The 22,660-nt window shown below is 46.0% G+C and overlaps 1 protein-coding gene and 2 long non-coding RNA genes across 3 annotated transcripts; 2 read left to right on the top strand and 1 right to left on the bottom strand.

The window, feature by feature from the left end:
* The first annotated feature begins 1,363 nt into the window (after window positions 1–1,363).
* Window positions 1,364–11,741, top strand: LOC146192314 (uncharacterized). Its single transcript, XR_014706756.1, has 2 exons — window positions 1,364–1,599; window positions 11,380–11,741. It is a non-coding gene; the product is annotated as an uncharacterized LOC146192314 (long non-coding RNA).
* Window positions 4,825–13,940, bottom strand: LOC146192313 (uncharacterized). Its single transcript, XR_014706755.1, has 3 exons — window positions 13,713–13,940; window positions 12,873–12,980; window positions 4,825–5,039 (listed from the first exon to the last, which is right to left on the bottom strand). It is a non-coding gene; the product is annotated as an uncharacterized LOC146192313 (long non-coding RNA).
* A 3,225-nt stretch (window positions 13,941–17,165) lies between these two features.
* rb (adaptor related protein complex 3 subunit ruby) lies at window positions 17,166–20,967 on the top strand. The gene has a single exon (XM_084602426.1). It carries the CDS (start codon window positions 17,319–17,321, stop codon window positions 20,466–20,468), a length of 3,150 nt encoding a protein of 1,049 aa, XP_084458552.1. The 5' UTR covers window positions 17,166–17,318; the 3' UTR covers window positions 20,469–20,967.
* Window positions 20,968–22,660: the final 1,693 nt, after the last annotated feature.

Below are 22,660 nucleotides of genomic sequence, written 5' to 3'. Positions count from 1 at the left end.
ATTTTAAGCGGGTATCTCAATTTTAAAGCACTTTTGATGACTCAGTACTCGCGCCTTTTCCTTTCTTAGAAATGTTTGCCTCAAATTCAATTAGTTTTTTATTTCATACAAAGAGGATGCAGCCACAGTTAAGCAATTACTGTAAGTGTCTTGATGAGCTGGCCCATCAGGTGATGAGGAATGCTTTGTATATACTGATTCACTAAATGAGAAGCATGGGCATGTTCAACTCAAATAAAATTAGCTGCCTTTTCTTAATCTTCAAAAAGCATTTGATACAGTGACCCTTAAGATTTTAACTACCAAACTGAACTACTTAATTGTCTTCTGCTGTCCATTTATTGCTATTCTTATGAATTTTTGCATCAGATTAAACAACCAAATCAAACCTGGTGATAATGTATCAGTAAAGGGGGTTGTAAAGGGTGGGGTTTATTCCATCTCCCATACTTTTTTCCTTAATTTAATAACACAAGCCCCAAAATTTAAACTTCCACGAGTTTGTCCTTCTAGAATGAACAAATTATGTCACTAAGTGTCCTGACAATGCAGTTTCAGTGAATAAGAATCTGTTGGCACCATGCAGGGGGTCATGCCGACGCCCATGTCAGTATATCAGTGTAAACTTTCCCAAAACATAATTCTGTTGGCGTATTTAGCGCAAGAAATTTTTATGCGCGGGCTAAATTGAAACCACTGTGATGATCGAGCGCGTACCTGGCCATAACCTCCTCTATTTTTTCGAAAAAATAGAGCAGGCTATGACCTGGCTCTCTTATGAGCCCGTTTCATATGTGCGGGTATACCTTGCTTTCGAAGCTTGCCGTCCCTCCTGTGCGCTACGAAGGAGCAAGTGACAACTTCGGAGCAGTACGCTGCCATCTACGCTACCTGCTCGGGTAGTTTCGGCCGTACACAGGCGAAACCGAAACTATATAGCGGGTGAGCGCAAATCGCCACGCTAGTCATGCATGCTGAATACGCGCCACGCACCGCCGCGGGTGTCACTCCTTTCATAATGTTCGGGAGCGCCCGGGAGGAATGGCTAGCGAAGCGATCGTACAACGTACACCCGTAATATATATGCCGCGCGCACTAAATTATCCTCGACCGAGAGGTTTCGTTTTCTGCCATGCGCGGCCTAAATTCATGTGCTAAAAGCGGGGACGATAATGGTGTTTCCAAAATTTAAACAACTGATATAGATATTATAATTGCGACCTCAGCAAACCTATAGCTGTTAGTGAATGAGGCGCTAGTGCGCATGACTAGTTAAAAAGTATTATCAGTTATATACCAGCACCTGCTTAATTAATTGTTATCGCACCGCATACACGGGCACAATTAAAAGCCTCCAGCCGAACCAACCCGTGAAACTGCATGTTAATTCTGCAATGCCCGCAGTCCCGGCATAGTTTCTTTTTTCACGACTCGCACCCGCAGCAGCGGAGGCTGCAACGAATTGCATGCCGCCCGTAAGCGTGTACGTGGCGTCGATCGGCATTGCAGTGCACCGTTGTGATCATTTAAGAGCCAACAGATCCCGTACGTCTTTGTTGGCCAGCGTGTATAAACGAACTGTCTGGCGACTCGAGCAGGGTAAGCCATGCTAATTCGACCAGGAGGCGACTTCGTGCCAGGAATTGCATGGTTGCGATTTTATAGGTAGTCGAGATTGAATTGCGATGGCCCAGTGGAAGCTAGATGGAACGGGACTGCATGGCCACGTCACAAAAACGTAGCTGCCGCGGGCAAAACCAAGCACCCAACAACGCAACAGTGTCTTCTGCAGTCTCCCCCCCCCCCCCTCCCTCCCCCGCTGTGCTGGTGCAGTTGGCGTACTCGACTTCTGTGTTCAAGGGTGTGGGATTCAATCCTGACTGGGGTGACTGCTTTTCGATGGGAGCGAATACTAACAAGGCGCCCGCGTGTACTGCGCGGTACGGTAAAAACCCAGCTAGATGGTCGAAATTCTCGGAGCCTTCCACTATATGGCGTATCTCATAGCCTGATCGAGTTGCTTCGGGACCTCATAAACCAAACCAAACCATCTTTTGCAGTGCAGTTTAATTCGTCCCCCACGTACCCACCTCGCATACAGCATATGTAACGTGACTCATTCGAACATTTGACCTCGAGAGCTATTATTCGAACTGAAGTGGAAGGGCGAATTTTCATGTGGCACTTGATCTCAGTGCGTGGTTATGCATATGTTTGTTGCGAACATAAAATATGGAAAAAGAAGTAAATTTTTTTACTATATATTTTGCGCGGCCGGATTTACAAGCAATGGTATATCCAGCAGCCAAACGACCGTTTATATCGAACAATTTGTTCAAATTATTCCATGTTGGTCTCTAACAAATCCAGTGCATAAGATATGCATCAGAGTGAATGGCCGAACTTTCATCCTCTGATGTGCTCTTTATTCGCTTCGCCGGTTACGCGACTGCCATAGGGCTGCGCTGTAAACTAAACTCGATAAAATATTTTATTTATGTGCTCAATTAGTAGAGATGGCTTACCTGCTTATAGTGCAATAATCAGCGAAAATTGATGGCCATTAGCAACCAAACTGGAAAGGGGGTTGAATCCGTGCCGCGGAGGGCGTGGCGTTGCTAGGAGAATCGACGGCGAGGATGCGCCGGCCGACAGCTGCCAGTCGATGACCAGACGCATAGCATGCTTGGTTTGTAAAGGTGACCACTGCACAAGTGCTGCCGATACTTTACGTCGCAGTCGGCAAGAAAGAAGTGAAAGCGATTAAGTTGACTTACGTTGCACTCTCTCCAGGCGTTTTAATTGAGCAGTAGCCCGTCCATGTTTGGTGTCAGTGCTGCGTTTTCACTTTTAGTATCAACCAAGCAGCTCGATTAGACCACTATTAATTGTGCTTGAGGGAGTATATATGACAAACACTAAGTGACGACTAGATATATCAAATTTTCTTTATTAAAAATAGTAGTTGGCAGGGCCCTTACCTGCAGGTATACTTAAAGCCTGATAGCATCTGGTTTAAGCACCCTTCCATATATATTTCATGGAAATCAGGTTAAGCCCAGCTGAGTCCACTTAGAAAGGTACCCTCTCGCAAAACATGGCTTGCCAGTCGTCCTTGCATGATGGAAACTGGCAGCTTGAAATATGAAATCTATGTGTGCCAGGAGGAATTCTATGTAATATTAAGCATTGCAATACTTTGCTTGAAAGCATATGCTTTTTTTTTGCTCATTAGTTTCATTCACAGTGCACATATCCACTCAGAGACATTTACTCTATTTTCCTTTTCCAAAAGCTTGCTTCGTCCCTGACAGAGTACTGCCAAATTTTTCAGTTTTAAGCTAAGAAAATTTCTCACTGCAAAATTGGAAAGTGTGCCAAGTAATTAAGTAAGGCAACAATGCTATGCTTCAGAATACTCAGGCTACTGGAGGCATTAAGCTGAAAGTTTCATGATTAAAATCTTGTCAAACATGAGGATAGTCCGAAACTGAATTGATAAACTACTGATGTTAATACTGCATTTATGGTTCCAAAAATGGCTGGGATCACACGTGTATGCTGATGGTACAGTGTAGCAACTTTTGCTGCTATACGTACCTTAATTACTATTTCTCAATTTTTTGGAACGCTGTCATCTTGACAATGCTATTTTTTTAACTGCCAATTTTACTTACAATTACTGTGCCTAAAGGTTAAAGGTGTGGGAAAGGTTATACCAGAAACTGAAATACACATAAATTGAGCAAATGCAACAAATATTTTGGGGGCACATCAGCACCGCTGTTAAGGAAAACATGCCACAGCATTTATGACTCCTGTATCCTCATCCCTGTACATTTAGTTGGCTACTTGTTGACTCACCAATCTTAGTTTGCACTTTTATCAGACATACCAATTTGTAAAATTACTAATTACCACATTATGCAAATGAACTCCCAACTCGCACATCTGATTTGGGATTCTGAAAGGCAATGAGTTTTTCTCATGTCAAAGGAGCTGCTTGGGTAGGCAGCTGGACCATACCATGGTCCTCACTTCACACAGACCAATCCATCCGGTCATACTATCTGCCACTCATCCTTGTCGCTCAAATTGCCTTTTTTGGTAAATATGGCCTTTTAAGCAGTCACATTAAATTAGCCGAGGGCTTCAACTATTGTTACATGTAAAGAATTACTGCACACGCTTTTTTTTATGCCCTTTTAGTATGCTGCCTCACCATCCCAGTAGCATAGAGGCACAGCAATAGTGTATTAAGCGGGTATCCAAGGTTAGATCTAATCTCATTGCTACAAGCATGTCACCTCGCTATTGAACACAATTCACTTTGAAGGGCCAAGAGTTCAATATTTTAGTAAAGTGATTAGCACTGCCAAATGTTTAAGCATTACATGAGGTGACAGTATGGGTGTAAGTAAGCATTGCAATTAAGAAAGTTGCTGCTCATCTGCAAAATACTGAGTTAAACCAATCTTGTGCAATTCAACAAACACCACCCACTTTGCCATTTTATCATCAGTCCCTGTCTGCAGTTCGAAACATCTTCATTGGGCTTACCTCTAAAAATTGTCTACGAAACATATCTGTAAACTTTTCTTACTTCACTGGTTTTGCGGATTATTTCCAGTCTCAAAAGAAATAACAAATACATGTGGTTCTACGACACATAAAGTAAATACTTACCTTTCTAGGTAGGTTACAAAAGGGAAGTAATGCAGAAGGTAGGCAGTCTAAACATAAATGAGTGTGTCAACATGGTGTTTTGGCACTGGAGTGTTTATTACTCCAATCATGTGTGTTAATAATGAATGAAAAGGCACATAAGTAGGAATACTTTATTTTGACACAGAAGCTATGGGAAGCTATGGCCAACGTGTGTGTGTTGCCATTACGCTCGTAAGTGAAGTGCAGACTTGTGAGTACACTGTTGAGCCAGTAGCACAGGGAGCAGTCAACTTGGGCCAGGGAATGCCATGCTTTGAAAGGTGGGCAGCTGTTGTGATCTCTCGACTAGTATCAGTCACGTGCAGGATCGGCTGTCACGGGGCGAAAAAACAAAAGAATGCAAGCTCAGAACAATAACAAAACACCCAGAGCAACTCAGAGACGTACCAAATTGAAATAAAAAGATAACAGGACTGCAGACTATGCAGCAGCTCATATATTCCAATAGTGGATTTGCATATGGTCACTACACCCTCAAAAAGGAAAGGAGCACAAATGCTGAATTCATGACTCGTCAAAGGAACCAGACAAAAAGAAAAGTGTGCACCCTGTAGCATAGCTCAAGAATGAGAAAAGTCAAAACAACAAAAAGGTTACCCCAAGTAAGGCCAGTACTAGTGCTCTCTGCATGCGTGTGACAATGTATCACTGCAGTGTACATGCACAGCAGAAATGGACACCATAGGTGGTAAAGAACTGATATGAAGTTATCAACACTGGCCGCAGACATTAGAACAGACAGCTGATTGTGCTTTGGTAGGTTGCGAAGCATATAAATAAACGTTGAGACATCTTGAAAACCATGTGTGCACATTTTCATTTGCTGCTGCATCCAAGAAGTTTCGCTTGCACTGTTCATTAGACGACATGTGTTGCCCTCGGATTGTAGCGTTTGTCGACTACACAGCATGATTCCAGAATTGCGACTGACTCAGCTGTGAACATTTCATTTTTCTAAACTTGCGAAGTCCTTCCTATGGGCTGTGAAAAAGAATGAGGAACTGTTCCACCGAAATGTAGTCGCTGGCCCTCTATAACGCACATGATGGTAGCCATAAGTCATTTTGTGCCAAACAGTAATTTCCATACAAGTAACAAAAAGTTCTCAAACTATGTGACAGGACCATAGCTATTTACTTTGAGGGTGGCCACAGCAAACAGGCAAAAACTACAAGATGGCCAAATCCCTCACCGAACTACAGCACCACAACAGTTGCTACAATGCTAGCATCATAAAACCTCTGGCTGTCTTTGATATATGGTCCTCATCACAAATACACCAGTTCATGTTGTTAAGGAGGCTGTCCATGAGCATCATACTTCTCAAAGCAGCTAAAAAATGTTGCAAACAGAGACCAACACTTGAATTTAAGTGCAGTAGCAGCACTACTAACATTCAGTGTGTTAATGGAGTATAGACACCCTGAAACAGAGAAGACAAAAATTCAATTATAAATTATTTAGCGGTTGAAGATAAAAACCAGGTGATGATCTGTACAGAGTAATGTTTTGCATGTCATTAACAAGCAAAATGCGATCAAAATTAGGTGCATATGCTCCTGTAAGATGAAGTGCTGCACTGGCCTAGCCCAAGCAGTGCGAGTACCTCCAGTCAAAACGCTTTCAAGTGCCATCATCCATGAGATGGTTGCCCAATAGCAATCGGAATTTTCATAATGCAGCGTTCCTTACCTTCGGCCAGCATTTTTCACTCTTCCCCATGGATGAAACCCTTCCCAAAACTCCAAATTGAAGACATCAATTGAGTCATGCAGAATTGTCAATAATGACCTGAACCACAAACCAACTTGGAGAGGTGGAAGCAGGCTCGAGCACTTTGAAGCTATAAAACGGGAGTTTTGAAGCATTCAAATTGTTTTGGAGCACGTTTCTAAAGTCAAAAGATTTTATTAGCTGAATTTTTTATACCTGGCATACCAAAATAACCTATTTGATTCCTTTTTATTCAAAGATCAATGCATTGGTGAAAATACAAGACTAACAGGCAAAACATGTACAGATGTTTAAAATAACACAAATGACCTCAGAAACAATTTGGAACAAACTAGTAGAAAATGCAATGCTTGTTTCTATACTTGATGCCCGAACGATAAGTTTGACTAAAAACATGACTCTTTTAGCTTGAGGAATGTGGACTATACCACTATGATGTGCTCAAGCACCACTAGACTAGTTCGGAGTTCACATCAGTAAGCAGCACATTTCCACTCCCTATCTTGTGCATATAATTTTTTTCATCCCATGCCTGTTCTGATAAAATTTCCAAAGCACTGGTCAGTAATCCCTTCAGTAAGGATAGACTGCCCTCAAGGATAGCCCTTTCCTCCTTCAGATGCCCTACTCCATGGCTTTCTGTCAGTGGCTTCTCATGTTTTCGCTTGAGTGGCACCGGAGCTTCCTTAATTTTAACATGTTAATGATAGGCCCTCCATGCCTGCCCAACACTTGTAACATTTCTAATGATTGACACCTTCACGGTGTCACACCCATAATACTGTATGTTTTTGTCTGACGTATGTTTGACAAGCTTATTATTAACAAAGAGGTTCAATGAAATAGATCTACGACTGCCAGAAACGAGGCTCATGCTGGTCTGGCTTATGAGATTTAATGTCCCAAAGCAACACAGGCTATGAGAGGCTCATGCTCTTCTATTTAGCAGAAAAGGAAAAATATATAAAGGCCCTGTTACGACACAGGTATGCAAACGAACAGAATGAAATTGAGGAAAGCATATAATTAACTAATAAAAACAAAATCTGCATTGGTGATGAACGGTAATTAGCAGTGTATCTACTCTCAAATGAGAAAAAACTCATTGCAAACTAGGAAACAAACAAACAAAACAAGAAACATGCCACTGTTGAGGTCCGAGACCTCCACATTATGCATCCCATGCTTTACAAACTAGCTACAATAATGGCTGTGCAATCTTTTACTTTCAAGTTATTTATGTTGCATGTATCCCAACATAGACAGCGTTCACCAGTGCTAAACTAAACCACAGCAGCAGACGTGGGAATGCCCTGTAAATACAGCAACAAGATTAACGACTGGGCGAGTTGGTAATCATTCATTTTAAACCAGCCAAAAGACAAGAAACAGAGCAGCCAGACTCATCTCGTTCGCTTCTATTCTCTGTCTTATCCTTTGGCTGGTTTAAAATGAAATACAGCAAGTGCCAAGTAGAACATGATGTGGAGCATGGTGTCTGAAGAGTTGTGCATGAACGAGCCGCGCTGGCGCGGCACGCCACTGCTCGTAGTGTGCCCAACCTCCGACAGGCAGTGAGACTCACGGATTCGGGCAGTATGGCCAGTGTGACTCTTTCGTCTTCCCATGATAACTCTACACTGTTAGAAATTCGCTGAAAAAGAATGTATTAGTTTAGGCCGTTTACAGTCTCTAAACACACCACGAAATATGTCAGCTGTATTGCATTCCGCTTCTGCTTATTTTCCAATTTTTGACCAAATTTGATAAAACCTGGCATTCTGATTCGGTTTCTTGTACTGATTTCAAACATGCAACCATTTTTCCAACTGGCCAATTAGTTCAAGAAATAATGAAATTAATTGTTCATAATTTGCAGAAACAATGAAAAAATAACAGCACTACAAAAAAATTCACATGGACACTTTGCTAGGTACTAGAAAGCGTAATGAATACAATGTTAGGAGCATTTGTTTTTTTAACAAATATTAGCGATGTTATAGCAGTTCAAAGTTTTCAATTTTGCTCTAAATCAGACAGGAAGGCATTCACATTTGGAGCAGTGAATTCTGAACTGCTATAACATCGCTAATATTTGTTATACAAAAGTGCGCGTAACATTGTATTCGTTATGCTTTCTAGTACCTAGCAAAGTGTTCATGTGAATTTTTTGTAGTGTGGTTATTTTTTCATTGTTCCCGCAAATTATGAACAATTTCATTTTATCTTTTGAACTAATTGGCCAATTGGAAACAATTATATATTTGAAATCAGTGCAAGAAACTATATCAAAATACCAGGTTTTATCAAATTTGTTGAAAAACGCAGGAAAAATAGCTTCAAGAGCCATGTCGCCTGTTAAGGATGGCGACAACGAGACGAGCGCGAGAGCTGCCGCTTTCAACTATTGTGACAAGAATTCCCCACCGGAAAGGAACGCGGGGTGTTTGGCCAGACGGCGACAGCAGCCCAAGTCGGGCCATCGGGAAACAAAAAAGGTTCAAGTGAATCCCGGCGTCTTCCCGCCTGGGTCAGTACCCTCAAGCCGGCCACGCGGTCACCCCCTTAGTCTGGCCGACAGCGCGTAACGGCCCTTGCAACGCAGACGGTGTGGCCCAGACCAAAAGGCGCCGAGCTCCTCGCTAGTAATCTACACTGCGCTTTTTCAATTCGTCTTGCCGACGGCACGCAGTGGCGCGTTCGACATGGTTCGACGCAGGAGCGCCCCCGACAATGGGACGCAGACAGACGCCGATCGACGCAGGTGTGTGCCAGACTGTGAGACGCCGGCAGTCAGTGAGCTCGTGTGCTGCCTTTTACACTGCCACAGCGGCTTCCTCCTTCCCCACCAAGTCTAAACTTTCGAGGGGGGCCTCCGGGGAAAAAAAAAAAAAAGAAAAAAAAGAAAAAGTAATTGGACTTCTTGTGAGGAGGCTTTAATATTTAGACACCGCGTGCAGCAAGATATAACTGATTAAAATCTCGAGGAAATGCAAAGTAGCCAATTGCATGCGTATGTAGTCTTCACGCCATGCCAAAACGGCCGTTCGTCAAGCGTAGGTATCACCTCCGTCAAAGAAAGAGAAAGCCAATATTCTTCTCGAATTAATGTATCTGTGAACTGGAGGCGACGGTGGTAGAAGAATGACAAGAAGCTCAGGCAGCGTGTCCGCCCTGTGGTGTGCAAGAGGTGCTGTTATATCATAGCTATATTTATCGCACCGCCGCCAGGGCCAGCATGTGTTCTGGCTGCAATGCTCTTCGCTGATTCTGCATGTAGAAGGTCCCCCCCCGCCTCCAATTTCCCCTTTCGAGAAAGATGGCGCCATTGCGGCAGCAAGACTGTATCTGTGGCTGAGGCGTCCCGAGTGTTGAACAGCAACCTTGGAAAAGGCCACACCTCACAAAGCGTTCAGACGTTGGCCCTTCCCAGTGGTTTGTATGAGGTTTCCAGTTCCTAGTCTCCAGTGGTATACAAAACTGATCATATGCGGAAGCACCTTATCGCAGACCAGACTGTCTGTGCTCGCTGATAGCTGAAACAGCCTCATCCAGCGCTATTCTAATTTATTAGGCGAACGCCACGCAGCACCACACTAGAGTAACCCGCACATGGCATTTTACGCTTTAAAACATGCAAGAGCGGTGTCTGACTGCTGCTCTTCAGTCACAGAGGGGGAGTAATTTCATATATTAGTTTGAATCGTCCAATGTGGCCGGCGCATGTCTAATTGTTTACGACATTAATCGACTCATTTAAACATTGTTCATTCAAGATTTATCTTATTTCAACGTCAAGGAGATTTCTAAACTCTATCAAGCCTTTGCGGCTATTTCTGTTGTGAGACGTTCCAATCATCCAATCAACAGCTCAAAATGAAAACCATACCTATGTTTGGTTTTGAATTTTCTCACAAAAAAAAAAAAAAAAAAAAAAAGGGTCCCAAACCGGCTCGAGGTATGAGGACGCCGTAGCACAGGCGTGCGGATCACTTCGGCCACATGGGGTTCTTCAATGAAACTGTCATCTATAAGCATATGCCTGCCATGCTTTCAGCTCCGACCGAAATGCTGTCTCCCAATTAGGATCAAACTAGGGTATCCCAGCTCAGTACTCGAGAGCGTTAATGACTAAGCCACCGCGGTGTCGTAATAAGTAAATAAATAAGCTATGAAGACTAAACCTTTTTCTCGGAGCGTACCATGGTTATTTTATCCGTTTCGTTGCTGCGACGCCGCAGATGTGTATTTTACTCTGACAAAGTGACTATAAATCGGACACGGCTCTCTGTGTACAAGCCCGAATCTGGATTGGGCCCGCACGTTTAAGCCCACCCCGGGTCCAGCAAAAATGTTCATGAGTCGGCCCAGACGGCCCGTGGGCTGAGCCGCACCCGGCTTTTGAGCCGGCCCATGCCCAAGCAGTGTCGTGTGAAGCACGTGCTACCTTCACCTGACACTTCTACAGAAGGTCTGACGATCTTCTATTTTTTCGGTTCCTGGGGCTGCCTTTCAGTGGGTCGCTTTCTACTTTTCGAAGTCTGAAAGGTAGGCAAGGCCGGCAGAGAATATCGTGGGGACCGCTTCCTTTGCTAGCAACGCTTTGCAGCACATGCCCATTTAACTCTGTCATCCATGTTTTGGACACAAACCTGGGCTCCAAATGCTCCTCACAAACAGTAACTGTATAGCTCGGTCCTATCTTGGTATGCCGGCCGCAATAGCTGAAGCTGTTCGACATCTTTTCGCACCGAAAAAAGCTGACATTTTTCACTGCAGAATACGTAGCCTGTATCGCAGTGGAGAACAATGCACTTTTTTCCATATTACATTACAACTTAGAATATACCATGATCGAAGAAAGGCGTGGAGCGGGGGCGTCAGCGAAAATTGAGAACTGACTGTCATTCCTTGCAGCAACCAGCGAACCCGCGGCCACCAACAGTCAACGCAGCCTCTCTGCAGCCTACAGAAGTCAGCGCATCGGTATTGCCACTTACTGTTCGGTGCAGAGCAGCCCGCTCACGCACTTCTATTCTAACACCATGATGCGGAGGTTGTGGGTCCGGGCCGACCAGTGGCATATGGTAGTTTTTTGCTTGACAATTACCTCAGACAAACTCATTATGAAATATCTATTGATAGCCATGCCATTATGGGCATAGAGCAGCGGTCTCAAACTCATATTGCTACGTGGGCCGCATTGACAAAGCCTTTTCTCTCATGACCCAGGAGCCAGAAAATAACAAAACAACAGGAAACAAAGTACAATAAATAACGATAAAATGAACAAAAATAAGCAAAACTTCTTTTTTCCAGACCAAGCCCTTCCATTATTGCAAAAGAAAAGCAACGTGTGCTCCTTTCCGCTTGAATGCCGGACAAAAGCAGCTTCAGGATCGCTCGGAGAGAGGTACTGAAATGACATACCTGTTAATAAATACCACACTTATAATCCTCAGCAAGAAAAAGAAAAGCACACTTGGAAATAAAAGAAAAGGCAGGATGTCCGGCTCCTTGCTTTTGAAGGCATAGTGATGTCAAATGAAAGTTCATGCAGATTAAGTGGTCAACGCCTTATCAAAAATGAATGCATACTAACTGGGTACTAAGTCTGAGCTTATTTTAGTTCGAAATTAGGCCTGGTGGTAATGCTTTCAAAACGCCGGCTGAAAATTGAGCTGGGCAGACTGCATCATGCAGCTTCGCTGGCCGTGCTCCAAGACCCCTGGCATAAAAGGATCATCTCTGATGAGCGGAAAGAGACTGCCCGGCGCTGCTGTGCCAGAAGATGCAGGAGATGACAAAGCAAGTGAGTGTGAGGGCGTGCTCACAATTCTTGCTGCTACAGTGAGCCTTATTTGCTAGGCTGCTTTGATTAATGTGAAGCAACCCTGCCACAATCGGCTAGTAGGCATATCGGTGCCCAGAGAAACTGTCACTGTTTTTAGCTGCTCAACGGCCCTGATAGTAACCGAATAAATAAATAAAGTTCTTGCAGTAACTTTGTTACACGCACAAAAAAGCGACACAACCAATCTGTGCAGGAATACCATTCGTTAAAGAAGGCAGCTTTGCTAGTTTCTCACAGCGAATTGAGAAGACAATATAGCGTGGTTTGATCTTCCATCTCGTGCAAACATTTCTTTGTTTTTGGAGCTAGTCTGGTTTTCTTAGTCTGAATCAACTGTTACATTGCACACTGTTTGCGATGCATTAATTGCAGCTGAGGAAGAAAGGCTGCAAACTACAAGCTGGACACTGCAGCTGCAGGAAGCTGCAGGGATGCTTGCTTGTTCGATTCATTCATGCACTCTATGCAAACTGGTGACCTGCCCGGTGTAAAAGTTAAAACAAATGACCAGTCCCGGTGGCACAGCAATTGTTTTGAAATTAAGTACAGGGCTCACCTTGTGGCGTTGGTGCATAGGCTGCCTCCGCCTTTCATAGTCCCCTTTGTTCAGCCTCAGCAACCAGCAAGCCCATGATAGACTCCAAAACACATATCAGGAAGGTCCCTGCGTACCAAATATTAGACGTCAGCATATAAGCGATGTTTACACACACAAAAGAAATTAAGACAAGTACGTGTTGATGTAAACACAAGGCGAAATCGCTTACCTCACCGTAATTAGAAAGGGGCCTTGCATACATTTGACAGTGCGCAGTCATAAAATGAGGTATGAAATCATTATTCTACACCGCGTCATAGCAATGAGGGTCACACAAAGGGTCACGTCGCACAAATGGTTAGTACGTCGTGGTGCACCGAAACAAAAGCTTCCCACACAGGCCTGTGTGATCCTCGCCTTTCCTGCTTCTACGCGTTGTTTTGTCATGTCCTAGTATCTCCTTAAGTCCCTCCATCAGCTCAAAGACGTTACAATCATTAACTATTCATCCAGACCGCTGAGGAAAGCCTACCCAAGTTTCCCGCCGTTTTCAGGCGCACGCAAGACTGGTAGTCAGGCGTGTTTTACATGACTGAGACTTTCGTGCGGTTGGCCTAATAAACGGTATTTGACCGTATGTTCCTTGGTGTCGAACTACGTTGAGCTTTCGATTGAAACTTTCTACAATAAACCTTTGGGCCGTTCGGGCCCACTGCCGGCCAAGCAGGCTCAATGGTCGTCAACAGAACATTCGGGCGCAGGGAAGTTGAAAACTAAATGTAGAGTTCCAGACAACAGGCAATGACTCAATACATGCATACTGAAATATCTAAAAAATAGAAAAAATTGCTTACGTACCGTACAACACGAGAGCGCACGTCTGGCACGGCGACGCAGCTCCCACGGCTCCGACGACGACCAGCCATTCTGCTACTAAAAAAACAACCACCTACCCACAAAACAATAGCCGGACGTGACGTTTTTTTTAAACCGGATAAGACGTCATGGGTTGCAGCAAGCATTTTGCTCCTGCAACCCGGTTGCAGGAAGCATTTCGTTGCTGCAACCGGGTCGCAGCAGACGGCGCCAACCTGTAGACGTCTACGTAGACGTCTACGAAGCAGTCTTGCTAGACGTCTAAGAATTGGAACGCACCCATGGACATGGCTGGCTGTTCGAGAGATAAGTGGAGATATAGTGCTCTAGAAGATTGGGCAGTGTGTCGACCGCGCCGCGAAATGCATGGGAGGGGCCGCTTTTGCGATGACGGAGGCGCCGCAGCGCAGAGGGCGCCACCAGCAACTGGTGTGTCAGCCGTCCGGGCGCCCGCGTATGCGCGCTGTGCAGCAGGGTGGATTGCGCGCGCATTGTACGTTCTTGTTTGCTTGTGCGTCGTCTCGAGCTGTTCGCGACAAGATTTTATAAATATGCCGTTAATGGGGCTCAGTACTGTTAGCAATCACCTAATTTATTTTCCCTTTTGGCCGTCGGCAACACCTTGCGGAAGCAACATGACAGGAGCTGGGCTCTGAAGAAAACAGCTTGCAGAGGGCGTACAAATTCAGACTCGCACACCACGCTTCACTCACCGTACAGCTTGCTTTAGCATTCCTGAAGCACCTAATTGACGTCCAGAAATGCGCTCGTTTTGAAAAGAGGGCAATGCGGAGACAGGATGTATGAAGAAGTCATACATGCAACATGTGCGTTCGAGCGCTGACTAAAGCTGGCCACAGTAACCCCATTATCAAAACAGTCAAAAATGGTATATTCCGTTATTTCACGCGCAGACTATGCCGACTACAGTAAGTCACCTGAAGCCACAAGAAAAGTTGGCATTCAGTTCGAATGAATTAAATATGGACTACCCCGCATAGAGGTAGACTACACTACGAACGAACGACACTACACCACCAGGTAAACGGCTACTAAATAACTAAACACAGTGGGTCAGGAAAGGTGGAAGAAGTGGGAAGTAAAGGATGCAGAGAAAAAAAAAAAGAAAAGAAACGTGTCGCCTACAAGGGAGGGAGAAAGGAGGCCCGCAGCGCCATGAAAAGCGACCGCGAATGCGAACAAAGGTTTGGAATTCTCGTGCGGCACGGCAAACGCACGACGGAGAAGAAAGCAGACAGCTAAAGACAAAGAAAAATTGAGAAATATGACAGGCAATAAAAAAAGGGGGAAACAATCGAGTTTAAGAACCAAATGGAGGCATGGGAATTAAGAAGAAAGCAGTGCACAAAAAGGCTGCAATCAAACGCGTACATATAGGCGTCGAAATTTAAGTCAACAACTTTGTAAAACTGTATACTAATATAAGAACAAACCATTTATTTTTGTTCCATAAGTTGCAACATCGTTGTAACGGATAGCTTTATAAGTACCCAGAGATGCGCGCTATACTTAAGATATTTAATCTCAATGCATTATAGTTTGACAATGACTTAATTGTTCCAGAAAATGTTTTCATTCTAGGTAGTTTTTATTCTGCGTGCTCAAGCAACCGGTAATATGTAAGTCATTGAACCCAGAAGATCGCTCTAGTCCTGTTTTGGTGCACATATAAAATGAAAAAAAAAAAAAAAGAGAATAGCTTTGAAAAAGAAAGAACGATGGAAAATAGAGGACGCAGAGGCTATAGTGTACGCCTAATTCGCTTCCGCTACATAATCCTTCAGCGAAAGAGTGGTTGTGAGGCCGGCACGGTTTTTCGCCACGAACAAAAACTGCGCCATAGGCTCCAAGCTATAGTCGCAATTTACCCAAAAATTTGGCTCGGGTGTACGATCCTTTTGGACGCCTTTTCACTTCAGATTTTGCAACCTTCATCTAAAATGTGGAGGTTCAAAAATTTTACCTACTTAGAGCGCCAGAAAGCTCACACTTGAAGTAATGAAATCTCATGTGTTTTTGCGGCTTCACTCTTGCGAAGTAAGCGAACCACGACAAGAGTTCTCAAAGGGAAAATAATTTAATTCCCTTGGAAGTATTCCACGCGTAATATCAACCTTGTTAACAATTATAGCCTGATTAGTTCTGCAAAGAGTACCCGCGGCAAGTAGCCCGAATATAGACCGGCAAGCAGTAGTTGGCGAGTATATCCAGTCGACTATTCACATTTCGATACCACACACTCGAAGAATAAACTCGCATTAGTGCCCGCATCTGAACTGGGCCTTATAATAATTGCATGTGCATTTGGTGCCCGTCACCGTTTTCGCATTTTTCGTTTTCTTGCGGTACGCGCCAAGAACTGCATCATATCTGCCAATACGACGCGCAATTATAAGTGTTTTTTTTTTGCTCTGTACCATTTGATGCCAGCAAAGCGTCCGCTCTCAAGTGCCCACTATGAACGTATTCCCTCGTATGCATATGTGACAGGTTTAATTATTCATATTTTATCTGAAGTATTGCCCTAGCTGTACTTGACATTTAATAAATCTAAACAGCTGGTTCTCCCTTTGGTCAGCGGCACGTAAACAAATGTCCGCGATGTATGTATTTGTTAATTACGAACAAAGAATAAATGCTTGAGTCGTGTATATGTTCCTTTTTTTTTTGCCGCTAAATACCGCAGTGCTTTATGTTAGAACGGTAATAAATAAATGTGTTTTGCTCGCACACTGTATTTGTAATTTCTATAAGCGGTGATTAGGGCACATAAAGAACACCTAATAAAGAGATATATTACAGATTACTGACGATTTAAGATAAATGTTGTTATGTATTAATAAGCACAAGCTGCAAAATGTAAGGAGGTGTTCGTAAATAAGGTTCGTAAAAAATAAGCTGTTCCTAAGAGACCTTACGAAGCACAAGCTTTGATTCGCATGTATACTGTTTTTCTCCGCGTGTTAATAGCGCTCCTCGGCAGTAGCCTTTATTCCCTTACTGGAAGAACGAATGCAAAACACCACGCTTCTTTGAAAACATTAAGTACAAGCTCATCTGGACGATTTATAGCTGTCCGCAGGAAGAAATGTTGAAAGAGTTTTCAACTAGCGATTCAAACATCGCGCGCTGCTCCGTAGGACTGTCCAAGCGAGCACGGCGTCTCCAGATTAACGTAATGGAATGACAGGGATGAGTTTAAGCACTTGTAATAAGTAGCCCCTTTATTAAATATCGCACCATTTGCGTAGCGTGTCAAAATAGCTCCAAAGAGAACCGCGCCCCTCCTCTGTACCCCCGCTATCCCGCGGCCGCTACGCGCCGAGCGGCGAACGTGGCACCCCTGTTGCACGTCGCGCCCTCTCGCGGGAGTCGGTTCCTGTCATCGCAAAAGCGGCCCGCTCTCCGGTGCCGGTCGTCACACTGCCCAATATTCTAGAGCACTATAGTGGAGAGTTCAGCGGTAGTGTATTCGCCGATTTTTGCATCCCGGGCTGTTATCCGCCGCCTTGGTTGACCCCAGGCTTGTCGGCGGGGATTTGCGGTGGGCGTAGCGGGGCTCTGGAAATGATAGCTTCGTGGGCCTACAAGGACCAAATAAACTCCCCATCTGGAGGCCCTGGGTCCGCCATGGCATCGAGACACCCCGTCGATGCGGGCGACGCCGTCGCCACCGCGGCAGAGTCTGTGCCAGGATTTTTCTCCTCGGACCTTCGCCGACACGAAGACCTCAAAAACATGCTGGATAGCAGCAAGGATGGGCTCAAGCTGGAAGCCATGAAGCGCATCATCGGCATGATCGCCAAGGGCAAAGACGCCTCGGAACTGTTCCCGGCCGTGGTCAAGAACGTGGTTTCCAAGAACCTCGAGGTCAAGAAGCTTGTATACGTCTATTTGGTGCGCTACGCGGAGGAGCAGCAGGACCTGGCGCTGCTCTCAATCTCCACTTTCCAGCGGGCGCTGCGCGACCCCAACCAGCTAATCCGGGCGAGCGCTCTGCGTGTGCTGTCGAGCATCCGTGTGCCCGTCATCGTTCCCATCATGATGCTGGCCATCAAAGATGCCGTGAGCGACATGTCGCCGTACGTACGCAAAACCGCTGCGCACGCCATCCCCAAGCTGTACCGGCTCGACCCGGACCAGAAGGACCAGCTCGTAGAGGTGATCGAGAAGCTGCTGGCCGACAAGACGACGCTGGTCGTCGGCAGCGCCGTCATGGCCTTCGACGAGGTCTGCCCTGAACGCATCGACCTGGTGCACCGAAACTACCGCAAGCTGTGCAATCTACTCGTCGACGTCGAGGAATGGGGCCAGGTGGAGATCATCCTCATGTTGACGCGCTACGCGAGGACGCAATTCGTCGACCCCAACGCGGCCGGTGGCGGCGCGGAGGACGACGACGCCCGTCCGGACGATGACGAGGAGCGCGGTCCCGCGCTGGATCCGGACTTGCGCCTTCTGTTACGCAACTGCAAACCCCTGCTGCAGAGCCGCAACTCTGCCGTCGTGATGGCCGTGGCTCAGCTGTACTATCACCTGGCACCTCGCTCGGAGGTAGCGATGGTCGTCAAGTCACTGATCCGGCTGCTGCGGAGCCACCGCGAAATCCAGACGGTGGTGCTGAGCAACGTGGCGACCATGTCGACCCGCTGTCGCGGCCTGTTCGAGCCGTTCCTGCGCAGCTTCTTCGTGCGTTCCAGCGACCCGACGCACATAAAACTGCTCAAGCTAGAAGTTCTCACCAACTTGGCCGGAGAGACCAACGTGCCGGTGATCCTGCGAGAGTTCCAGACGTATGTGGCCAGCGCTGACACTGAGTTTGTGGCGGCGACGATCCAGTCCATCGGGCGCTGCGCCAGCACCATTCCCGAGGTCGCAGACACTTGCCTCAATGGTTTGGTGGCACTGCTCTCTAACAGGAACGAGGCTGTTGTTGCAGAGAGCGTGGTTGTCATCAAGAAGCTACTTCAGATGAAGCCCTCTGAGCACCGAGATATAATTGGCCACATGGCCAAGCTCATGGACAGCATTGCGGTTCCTATGGCACGGGCGTCCATCCTATGGCTTCTCGGAGAGTATGCTGACCGTGTTCCCAAGATTGCACCTGATGTGCTACGCAAGGTAGCCAAAACATTCATTCAGGAGGAGGACATTGTCAAACTGCAGACACTCAACCTTGCTGCTAAGCTCTACCTGACCAATGCAAAACAAACGAGACTTATCACTCAGTATGTGTTTAGTCTTGCAAAATATGATCAGAACTATGATATCCGAGACAGGGTGCGATTTCTGCGTCAGTTGGTGATGCCCCAGGGTGAAACCGGGGGCACACTGCACAAGCACGCCAAGAAGTTCCTTCTTGCCTCCAAGCCAGCACCAGTACTACAGTCGAAGTTTGAGGACAGAGATCATTACCAAATTGGTTCATTATCACACTTTATTAATGGCAAGGCAAACGGATACCAGGAGCTACCAGATTTTCCCGAGGTAGCCCCTGACCCATCGGTGCGCAATGTGGAAGTTCCTGCAGCATGGCAGGAAACGAAGACTTCGAAGAAAAAGAAGCAGGTTGTCAAAAAGAAGTCTTTTTACTCTGAAACTGACTCGAGTCGCTCGGCAGGTGAATCAAGTTCAGAGTCCAGCGAGGAGTCATCAGATGAGGAGACTGCTTCTGGTAGTGAAACTGGCACCAATGAATCCGAGGAGAGTGGTGTCAGTGAGAGTTCAGATGACTCTGGTGACATCAATGGCGCTGCGGATGCAAAAAGTGAGGAGGATACGAGCACAAGTTCCAGCAGCGGAGATGAGGACTCTGAGCTGTCCAGTTCAAGCAGCGAAGCACCGGAAGCAGCTCCGCCGAAGAAGACTCCTGCTTCGAGGAAAAACCTAGACCTCCTCCTTGACCTGGATGATGTGACTAATGTGCCCACCGCTGCCACACTGCAGCCAATGAGTGCCCTCACAGTTACATCTGCCATGGTGTCGGGACGAGCGGAAGCACCGCGCTTTGTTGCCGTGTCAACGCCTGCCTTTGTGCCTACCGAGTGGAAAGAGCTTCTGAATAAGGTGTCTGGAAATGGTCTTGCCATCAGTGGCCGGTTTACCCGTAGTCCGCATCTCTTCTCGCCCAAGATGGCCTCTATTGAGGTGACACTAACTAACTACAGTGACGAGGAGCTGTTGGGTGTGCAAATTTCTGATCGAATGGGTCCTGGCACTGTTTCCGAGGTTCGAGGCATTGCGCCCGAACCCCTGGCTCCCGGTGCCACTCGTCTGGCTACTTTGGGCATAGATTTTGGAGACAGCACTCAGTCGGTGACCTTGGAGGTCAGCATTGAAAATGGTGCACGTCACACTTTGAGCCTCCAGCCCCCTGTTGGAGAGATTCTTCGTCCAGTGCGCATGAACTGTGCAGAGTTTTTGGCCCAGCAGGGCCGGCTACGTGGCATGAATGAGCACAGCTGCACCATTGAAAAGGTTCCAGAGGCTGCGGAACAGGTGCAGAAGCGCATCTACCGTGCTGCCAATCTGCTCGGTGTTGAAGACCAGCAGTCTGGATGGTTGCGGTTTGCAGGCCAGACTCTTGCCTCGGGCTCCCTTGTATTAGTCAGTGTATGCCTCCCGCAGGGTTCTGGTAAGGCCACTCTGACTGTCAACTGCGAGAAGATGGTTGTCGGCTCCATGCTGATGCAGGAGCTTCGCACAGCCCTCTCTTGAGAGCTCTCGTCCCGCTGCTAGTCGAGGGTCACTGGATGCAATTTATATGGTTGCAAGTTTTGGGCACCTTGTATATTCTTTGGTGTGAAAGAGCTGGAGTTAGGCAGTGTGGACCATGCACTCGTGCTCCAGCCTCAGTTACTCGCAATGGGGCTCTGTGATGTCTAGTGGTATTCTAAAGATGCTTTTCGGTGGCTATGGGCTTTGCCTTTCGAATGCTGTCGCCTACTGAAGAGCAAAGCTCTTCAGAGAATAGACTGTTGTAACTGCTTGCGAGGTCTGTACAATATCTGCGATCTTGCACATAGCTCACATTACGCATTGTGACATGTGCAGATCACTTTTGGTCCAATGCTAATAAGATCTGACACAGGTTACATTTCGTGTTGCTATCCGGCACACCCGTTTGTATTGCGTAAAATGCAAACTTTATTGTGGTTGCGAGTGACACTGTATTCAGGCTGCCCATTAGCGCATAAAGGATGTATATTTTGCTATAGTTGATTGTGTATATTTTTTCTCTGATATGTATTTTATTGAATCCTGCTTTTTTCTACAGTGTGAGCCAGGCATGTCTGTGTTCAGAGCGCACACTCCAGACCAACATCTTTAACTCCAGATGATCAGAATATAAGTTGCTGCAGTGCACCTTGGCAAATAAAAGCCCCAGACTGTTTGCTCAAGATGATAGCCAAGCATCAGCTGGGGAGGATGCTTTTATCAGCTGAAGTAACCTGTGAACTGGTTCCTAGGTTCCAAGATGCCTTTGTGCTTTAACTAACCAGGGAAGTATATAAGTGGTTATCAGTTCGATTTATCATGCCAGTTCAGAGAAAGCAGCCATCGCACTGGTTATAACACTAACAACGGGACGGTTTATTCTTACCAAGTCTGAATCGACTTCAAATCAGCCGAGAAGTACACCAAAGAATGGGCACACCTATTGCTATTTCTAATTCGTAAGCGCTTGCTCAAGCTGCACACATGCTCAATTCAACTCATATGGGTACCTGCGCACACCTACCCGTCCTTGAGAAGGAGGCTACCTACAATACAGTCCGAAAATTAATGAACAGGGCGAGGGAGCAGCGTTAAATCCTTTGTTGAGGACCATTGAAAAATTACACCATTCTGTTGTCAGCTTAGATCTGTTGGTTCCCCGCCGAGACACAAATCTCTAATCAAACAGCAAGGAATTATCTGGAGGCAACTCTAAAAATTCTCCCTAATTCAGCTGCATGTAGCTATATTCCCGCTGGTAAACTAACCCCTACGTAACTTATGTGGCCGAAATGCCAATCGGCCACATATTTTATAGGCATGCCCCGAGGACTCATCACCTCTGGGAATGCAGCTCACTAATCCCTTGCACTGGGAGGTTGCGTTGCTCATTCCAGGCCTGGGCATGCAAGACTGGGTCATCGAGAAAGTCAAGGAGGGAGAGAACACCTATTCTTCGACCCACATTTGTGTCCTATCAAGTCGAGAGTTGGCATCTCTATTTCCCAACATGTGGGTGATACGGGAAATGAACAGTGGACATGGACATGGTATTTAACACTGTGCAGTGTGAGGAGTGGGCCAGATTTCCTAAAAAAATTGTGGCTTGTGGTGTATAACATCACCAAGCGACTTGGACTATGAGAGAGGCCGTAGTGGAAGGCTCCGAAAATTTCGACCACCTGAGGTTCTTTAACGTGCACTGGCATCGTACAACACATGTGCACCTTGCTTTTCGCCTTCATCAAAAAGTGGTCGATGCAGCCGGGATTCGACCCCACAGAGCTTTCCCAAAATGGGCACGTGGGCGGTTAGGCATCTGCTTTGCAGGCAGTGTGGGGACTGTATATCATGTGTGTCAGCATTGTTCCTCCCTCCTTTGCTTTGCTTTCAGAGCTATTTAGGATTGGCTTAGAGAACTTGCGTGCCGACTGATCTGTTACAGCATGGTGGTGTGTATGGGCAGACCAGCACGGCAGATCTGTTGATTCAGTGAGGATTTAGCAAAAAAAATTTTTTTTTTGTTTTAAAGATAGCAGCCAGCTCTTATTGCAAGAAATTAGTGTCTTTAAACAAGGTAACCGTGTGGCAAATGCCTGAAGGTCACAATCTTCGAATGCTCTGTGGCAAGTACACTGAAGTAGACTGGGGAGTTTGAGAATGTAAATCTATGGCGTATGCAGCATTACGTT

This window comes from Amblyomma maculatum, chromosome 4 (genome assembly GCF_055883805.1).
Source record: "Amblyomma maculatum isolate TAMU_Amacu chromosome 4, ASM5588380v1, whole genome shotgun sequence".
In the NCBI taxonomy this organism is placed as follows: Eukaryota; Metazoa; Arthropoda; class Arachnida; order Ixodida; family Ixodidae; genus Amblyomma; species Amblyomma maculatum.
The sequence above is the reverse complement of the archived record's forward strand: the minus strand, read 5'-3'. Positions and strand labels throughout refer to the sequence as shown.

Coding starts and splice junctions, on each gene's coding strand:
- rb (XM_084602426.1), top strand. CDS start 17,319: ATGATAGCTTCGTGGGCCTACAAGGACCAAATAAACTCCCCATCTGGA.